At 41.4% G+C, this 8,298-nt stretch overlaps 1 protein-coding gene across 1 annotated transcript; it reads right to left on the reverse strand.

Annotated features, from left to right (window-relative positions):
- Positions 1-214: 214 nt before the first annotated feature.
- su(f) (cleavage stimulation factor subunit su(f)) lies at positions 215-5,108 on the reverse strand. Its single transcript, XM_017153840.3, has 9 exons — positions 4,834-5,108; positions 4,450-4,772; positions 3,037-3,312; positions 2,670-2,973; positions 2,190-2,381; positions 1,709-2,122; positions 1,532-1,639; positions 587-887; positions 215-521 (listed from the first exon to the last, which is right to left on the reverse strand). Exons 1-9 carry the CDS (start codon positions 4,867-4,869, stop codon positions 274-276), a joined length of 2,202 nt encoding a protein of 733 aa, XP_017009329.2. The 5' UTR covers positions 4,870-5,108; the 3' UTR covers positions 215-273.
- Between the last annotated feature and the right edge of the window lie 3,190 nt (positions 5,109-8,298).

Raw genomic sequence — 8,298 nt, forward strand, 5'->3', positions numbered from 1 at the left:
TCCATTTTGAAAAGAGCAACAAATCCTTTTGTTAAAGTAACTTTTGAAAAGTCCATCGAAGCCGCTCTTTCTTCCAAAACAATTTGCAATAGTTTAAAATACCTATCGCTCCTGAGAATCCTTTACATCTGTACCCGTCTATAATGGCAAAACAAAATGTAAACACATTCCTAAACATCCTCTAGCTTAAAAAAGTCAAATGCTCTATTGGTTCTTTTCCGTATATTTCTCGTAAATGCAAATTTACAAAAATAGGTGGCAGTTCGGCGGACCTCAATTTGACTTGGCGAAACGCTTCAGCTGCCGCAGCCGATAAATATCGTGGGTGGGCGGCACGGCGGTCTGCAGTTCGTCGTCACTGTCGTCGCCACCGGGCAACAGACGTCGTCGACGCGGTGGAATGGCCGTAACACTATGCTGCACACCCGTATAGGTACTCGTGTCCACGATCCAGTGCACTGACTTGGCCAAATCAAAGATCTTTGGCGACAATTCGTTGTCTCCATTCGGTTGCGGTGCAGCTAAAGTTTCACAGCATAGTATTGTATATAATAAATAAGCGCAAATTATAATCCAGAATACTCACCGTCGGGCAGATTAAGCCGCATGAAGATATCGAATATCAACTCCACGCTGACAAAGGGCCCGCGAAAGGAGTTTGGTGGAGGCAGGGTGGCACATAAAGCGGCCAGAGCCGGCGGTTGCGGAAATACGCCGCCTGCAAGTGGATGGGCACCAGGATGAGCGCAGGGACGCGGCTTGAACGGAATCATCTGAGAGAAGTCCGGACGTGGCAGCGGTGGAGCAGCCTCATTATCCGTCTCGACCTCTCCCGTGTTTTGGCTTTGAACTCCACCACCCACCTTGTTCAGGATAATGCCCACATTCTGGAAAAAACGGCATTTATTAAAAATAAACCAATGGAACTTGTACATTTTTATATGAGACATTCTCCAAAAAACCGGCAACCCAAGGGTGAATTTTTATACCCTGTTTTTCGGAATTTTTCCGTGATGGTGCTAGACAAACTAAAGAGAATATGAACACTAAGAGGTGTAACCAGAAGTAAAACAAGAGGGAACGCTATAGTCGGGTGGGTGTCCCGTCTAATACCCGTCACTCAGATGCGACGGAGATGGATACATAAAATTTTGATTGCGCATAACTTTTTAACGAATGGTACGATTTGAAAAATGTACATTTCGATAGGTATAAATACACACAACAAAATTGCATTTATACTTCTCAGAAATCTTTAAAGATGTGGGCGCAGGACCCATTTTGAAATCGTTAGTGGGCGATTGTGGGCGTTAGAGGGGGCGTGGCGATCGACTGAAATAAACTTGCGCTGCGTAGGAAGCTCAAGAATATATGTGGGAAATCCCAGCCTTCTAGCTTCTGTAGTTTCCGAGATCTCAGCGTTCATACAGACAGACATGCCTATATCGACTCGGCTAGTGACTCGGCTTCCTTCTAGCTGTTTACTCTACCAGTACCGGGTATAACAAAGTATTTATAAAAATGTACGCACCTCAGCATATCCTATGGACTTGAGCTCGGTGCTGGTGCACGGGTAGAGGTCCAGGAACTTATAGCGGTCTACCAACTGGGCGGTCTCTTTGCCCTCGTACTCTTTAAGCTTAAAACAAAAATAATTACATAAGAATTTAAGATTTTCGTTAAAGATACAGGAAAATTAGAAACTTACGTTCTCGAAGACGGCACTACGACGACGTTCGACCTTGACGATGCTGGACAGATCCCCAATGTTAGACTCAAATTCGAGGAAGCGATTCCAAACCTCCACACTCTTGTGCGGCGACAAACCGCCGGAGCTGAGTACGCGTTCGAATAAGACGCGCGTGTTATTGTCCTCGTTCAAATGGGACAGGTAGTCAATGTAGCACATCACGTACTCGGGACTGCCACCAAATCGCTTCAGTCCCAGCTCAAAGATACGGAAGGCGATTTCCTTGTCCTTGGAGCAATAGTATTCCATCAAAGCGGCGGCGACGAAGATGTGATAACGCGAACGAACGTCCTCGCGTGCTTTCTTAAAGATGCCGCGCGCTGATTTTATGCCCTCCGCACGACGGGCAAACTTCATGTACTGCACGTAGACCTAAAGTATTTAATATCAAGGCTTAAAGATTTCTGCTCAGTGAATTTTAATATATATATGTTTTTACCAGAGTGGGATCAATGTCTGGCAACTGTAATAGCTTGTTGTACATGGAGTGCACCTTCTCGTACTTCAACCTTCCCTCTTCAAAGTCAGCATAGGCGAAATAGAGCAACGCATTCCGGTTCAGTACGCCATTAATAGAGCGCTCCAGAATATTAGCGCACTCATCCGCAAATATCTTTGCTGCCTGGACGTCCTGCAATATGGAAATAAGCAATTAACAAGAAAAATACAGAAATTTCGACTTAGTTCAAGTGAGTAAAACGCGTGCGGCCTGACCAAGGGCAATGGCGCAAGCGGCGAAAAAGATTGTGCCACCGCGTGCTCCTTTACCAGAGGGGCGACACTTCTTAGCGAACAAGAGACTGTTTGATTTTCGTTTTCGATCTTGACCCGCCACCGGGCAAAGGCCAAAATCCACTCTATTTGCTTGACTACAGGAACGCAGAGAACGAAGAAGGTGGTTGCTACTCATGGTACGCACGCCTTTCTCGGTGAGCACACGGGCACTGGTGTCCAAGAATTGAGATGCTTGGTGCCACACGGCCGGATGATGGGTGAGCACGAGCAGGCACTGTTCCGTAGCAAACATGACGCGACGGGTGACTAACGCCGTGTCTTCGGTCCGCAACGGATTGGACTTCTCGTAAGTGATAAAGCGCTTCCACAGCTCCACCTGTTTCACCTCCTCCTTGGTGAGAGTAGGCGGAACGGCGGGCAAGTTGCGGTTAAGGCCCTTGGTGTGATATTCCAGTTCTTTGGCCACACGTCGAGCGTTCATGTAGTCTCTGTAGTAGTTTGAAATAAAACTTTAGATAACAATTCTAGCAAGAGTTGCGTATAAAACAAACTTTGATCGCTCCAGACTCATCTTCTCCGATATAATTGGATTAATATTTTGTTCGAAAGCGATGTAGTCCTTCCATAACTGCTCAATGCCCACAATGGGTGTGACAACCGCCTTTTGATAGACGCGGCGTACTGCTGTTATTTTCTGGTTCTCCGCGTAGTTTCCAACGGCTTCAACGCCACGCAGAAAGTAAATGTAATCCTGCCAGATGCTGAACGAGTGCAAATCCATCCCGATTTTCTCCAGAGCAAAATCATAAGCCTGTGCCATTTTTTCTCTGGAGAAGTTAAATAGAATAAGATATTTTCGGATAATATCTGAGTAATATATTAAAGCCAATTGATGTATATTACACCAATTTACAAACAAAAAAAAACGACCTCTTCCTACTCGAAGAAAACCTTGGTTTTCTGTTAAAGTACATCTCCCTGATTAATAAATGGGCACTTAAAATTTTTGTTACGGTGTCAATTTTTTTTAAGTGTAAAAAACGTTTTTGGGCCTTTTTTATTTTCTATCTTGAGTTCTGGTAAACCGATTGAGGTCACCGACGATTCATTTTACAGGTAATATAATGCCCTTCAACTTTCTTATATACAGCAATGGGTTCCAGTCATCCGATTTGAAAAATGAAAGATCTCGAAAATCTTTAAAGGTGGGCGCCAGACACATTTTAAAATTGTTAGTGAGCGATTGTTGGCGTTAGAGGGGGCGTGGCGCTCGGCTGAAATAAACTTGCGCTGCGTAGGAAGCCCAAGAATATGTGGGGAAAGTCTCAACCTTCTAGCTTTTGTAGTTTTCGAGATCTCAGCGTTCATACGGACGGACAGACGGACATGGCTAGATCGACTCGGCAAGTGACCCTGATCAAGAATATATTTAAGAGCCTAGTTTTAATAGCCTAGAGGTTTTTAAAAAGTGGTTAAAAAAATTTGCAAAAAATTGTGGAGGTAGCTTTGATAAGCGCTTAGACGGCTGTGAAATCAGATTGGCGAAAAGTCTTACAGGAAAGCCGCGAGGCTCTGATAAGTTTTATTTTGAGCAAAAAAAATAAAAATTAATTATAATTATTATGATTATAATCATTATTTATGAGTCCTATTTTTTTTTATCAAAAAAGATAAAAATCATAAATTTAAAAATCATGGCGGGAATGCCTAGATTGCACAAAGATAATTATTTTGATGGAAATCATTTTTTTTAGTGCTGTTATAAGTGTCTGATTTTTTTGCTTGAAGAAATAAATATAATGATTATTTTCGGTCCCTGATATTAACACAATTTAATGCCCATAGGTCAGCAACTTAAAAAAAATCAAGCTTGTTGTCAAGTGTTAGTCCTTCAAAGAAGATGCAGTAAGCTGCAGTTTTAACTAAAAAACATAATATCCAAGTGAACTCCACTAGATACTCACTTGTGTGTGCTGAGACCCGACTTGGTTTCCTTCACGTATGTCAGGTAAAGTTTCCAAAGGTCAATGTTTAGGATCTTGACCAAGCAGCGTTGGAAGAGTTTCTCCACGCGTTCGTAGTACCGGCTGCGCATCTCCATCTCTATGTACAGCTTCCAGTAGCGGGCGGTAGTTGGAAATACATTAACCAGAGATTCATACAGGCTGCGCACCTCGTGGATTGGACGTGTCTGAGCCTCGCGGATCATAACGCTCCAGGACTCGATGTCATAGGGACGAAGCTCCACCACTTGTTGGGCCCGCACCAGGCGCTCCATTCCCCATTCCTGGTGGGTAAGTAAACATTTATTGTAATTGTAGATTTACAGCCTTATTAAAGCCACTTACTATGTCGATTTTGATTAGGTCCCTGGCAGACGACATTGTTGTTACTTTCTGCCTACGCTGCTTGCTGTTGTTTTCCCGCGACGAATAGCCGGCGATGTTTCGCCCTTTTGCTGCCCGTTATAATTTTACCCCTCAGTCGCTCCCTCCTTGTAAGCGCACTCCTCGCTGTCACAACACGAAATCACCAGAGCCACGCAACTTTTGAAAGCGTCAGAATTATAAAAAATTCGTTTGGAATTACAATGCGGCTTCGATATAGGGATGGGTAAAATATATCAAAATATTAATATCGATATATTTGAATAAAAATAAATATTTATATCGTGATATTTTTTCCTGTGATATATCGAATATCGCTACTTTATCACTACTACGACGAAAACTGCTAGCTAAGCATAGGAGTAAGCGAGAGGCAAATAGGTAGCTAAAGCCTTTAGCCGGGGACTTTTTTCACCGCGGTACTCAGATAAGCTAACGGAATGGTATGGAAATACCAAAAAAATACCAGATTTAGCAGGTGAATTCCGACGAACGCCTTGGCCGCGGCCCAAAGAATAGAAACTTTAATCTTTGGCTGTGTTTGTGCAGAAGCGGTGTGCCAATAACAAATTATAAATGGAAGAAAAAACTTTAAAAGCCAATGGAAAACTGTCTGTACGAGTTCCGGCAATACATGTCGCCATGCCAACAGGTTGCCCCAACATTTTGTAAAAATTTAAAGTTGGCACCATTTTCAATGGCTGCGTACAGCAAAACAACATGATCACTGATCACTGATGGATTTCTTACGATAGTTCTGCTGAACGCACATGATCACTGATCATGATGCAAGAATTTTGCATCAGTGATCAGTGATCAGGTAGCGAAAAAAAAGTACGCTACCTTTTCTTGATACATGATACATGACTTCTGGCATGTATCGATAGTCGAAATATCGAAACTTATTAACAAAATAATTTTAAAAAACCATAAATTCGGTGGAATTCTTTATAATTGTTCAGCCATTTTTGATTTTTATGTATCCACGATAGCTGTGAGCAGTGCTGCAGTTGCGGGGGCGGAAAAAATATATATTTTCAAATTGCGCGCGCAATATTTGTTATATATTTTACTTTTGCGTCGTCGAAATGTATCATGAGCGTTCAGCAGAACAAACTTGATTACTGATTACTGATCCATCAGTGATCAGTGATCATGTTGTTCTGCTGAACGCAGCCAATAATACCATGCTAAATGAAAAGCGTGTGAGCTCTGAAAACTTCGTTCACACTACAAAAATTAATATTTTTCGACTAGTGAAACTCTTAGCCCAATTGAGTACTGTTCAAAATCATGCATTCAGCAGAACTATCGTAATAAATCCATCAGTGTATTGTTTTGCTGAACGCGCCCATTTCTATCTACTATTTTAATACTAAAATGTAAAGCCATTTTTCCACTATGCGGGTTTTTTCGATATTTTTGTGTATTTTCGATTGGCAACGCGATAGGCAAACGCGTCGGAAAACAGCTGTTCTGCTATTGTCATTTGCGAGCTGATTTGAATGAATTTACAATGAATTTAAATAATTTGTTATTGATCATTGCGCTTGGATCATCCTCGGAATACTGAACTATTGCCAGATCATTTGGCATATATGATGTATCAAATACCAAAACTATAGGAAATAAAGTTCATGTAAATATCAACAATAAAAGGTTTTAATATTTCCCGCTTCTTATCAGCCTCTTATCAGTTTCAAGTCCAGAAAAATGTTCATGCCTGATTAATACTGCTTAAAAATACCACAAATTTAACTTTTCAGCCCTGTAACGCGAAAATTTTCCACCCCCCCTTCTCCATGTTTGGTATATCGCGACGCGGCCATAATGAGCAGAGTGCATAACATAATGTTCACGGTTTTTTTCTAAAAAGAGGTGACAGCCCTGGTCTAAACCGATTCATCAGCCTCAAGGTTTTTGAATTGGTGAAATTTCTGACAATTGAATATGTTTGAAAGAGCTGATAAGGAGCTGACCGAATGTCAATATTTAAGCATTGCAACAGCTAGGGGAATACCCTAAATAAAAAACCTTTCAAAGTGTCTATTTTCATTTTGAATTAGTATATTCATCGGTATATTTTAAGTGTCACCCTAGGGTCACATTGCCGAGAGCAGGAAAAGAATTTTAAAACAAACGTTAAACAATCAAGCGTGGCAATCAAATGAAACCAAACGCATTTACTAAGGAAAAGATTAATCTGGAATATAAAATTCGCCATAAGACTAGTGGCAAGTGGCAATGTTTAATTAGCAATTAGACAAATTCCTAAAAAAAAAGTGAGGGAAATAAGGAAGGGAACAAGGAACAAGTGCAACACTGAGTTGCTTACTCACGCACACACATAACCGCGTGCCAAGAGAGCGACACACAAACAGGAGCCGGAGTGACGACCAGCTGTTGTTGTATGGCATAGCGGTACATTTGGGGTAAGCAATCGCAAATCTGAATCAATACATTCTTTTTAGTTTGTCTCTCTTTTTTCCCATTCCGTCGAATGAATTATTTATTTGCAAAAGGTTCAGGTTCTTGTTTCTGTTTCCGCTAGGCTCTCTGCTTATTTGTGGTGATCCGGTGACGGTTTAATGACCGACAATACAAGTGAAAAATAGAAGCGTACGTGCGCCGCTCTCACTTTCCCACCTTTGCTTACGTGTGTGTCTGATAAGGCGAAATATGTGTGTCACACAGAGGCGCTTTTGTTATTCAAAGTGGAGCAGAAACTGTGTGTGTGTATCACTTTTATACGCATACGTGCACTCCCATCCCCACCTTAGCATTGCCTTGGCTTTAATTTTGCACGACTTGAAGCTCCGCATTTCACCTTTCTGCTCCGAGTTCTTCTTGCGGTATTGCCTACATTTTAGCGCCACACACGTAGTTACCGTCCGTTACATTTCTGTTGTTCTGCTGGCCCTCTTTCGCCGCAAGTAAACACGCTAATAAGAAAATGGTAAATGAACCAAAAAGTTGTAAAAATAAATTTAAAAAACTTTTGACCATAATTTTAAAACTGTGGTATTTAGAGAAATTAAGAATTTATTTATAGCAGTTTCCTTGAAAAACTTGCGGGTTTTGTCTTAAGTCGAGCTGTTTTTGAGTTAAACAAAGAAGCTAACAAACCAAAGCACTATGGGGTAAAAGTCCACTTTTACTGGCATTAATTACACTGTGCAGCATTTTTACTGTTTTTTAAATTTACCTCGATGGATGCTATATTTTTGGATTCGTTACGAATTCCCAAGTTAAACTGCGTTTTCCAAAAAGTTCCCCGACGCAAGGATTCTTAGCAAAAGGACCTCAAAGTTCGAAAAATGCTGAAATTGGCCAACTTTGCGGAGCTCTCAGAGGCAAATGGATGCATGGTTTGATTCGATGTTAAAGTTTTTTAAAAGATACACCCTTTATCTTTTAAACCCCATA

This window comes from Drosophila takahashii, chromosome X (genome assembly GCF_030179915.1).
Source record: "Drosophila takahashii strain IR98-3 E-12201 chromosome X, DtakHiC1v2, whole genome shotgun sequence".
Taxonomy (NCBI): Eukaryota; Metazoa; Arthropoda; class Insecta; order Diptera; family Drosophilidae; genus Drosophila; species Drosophila takahashii.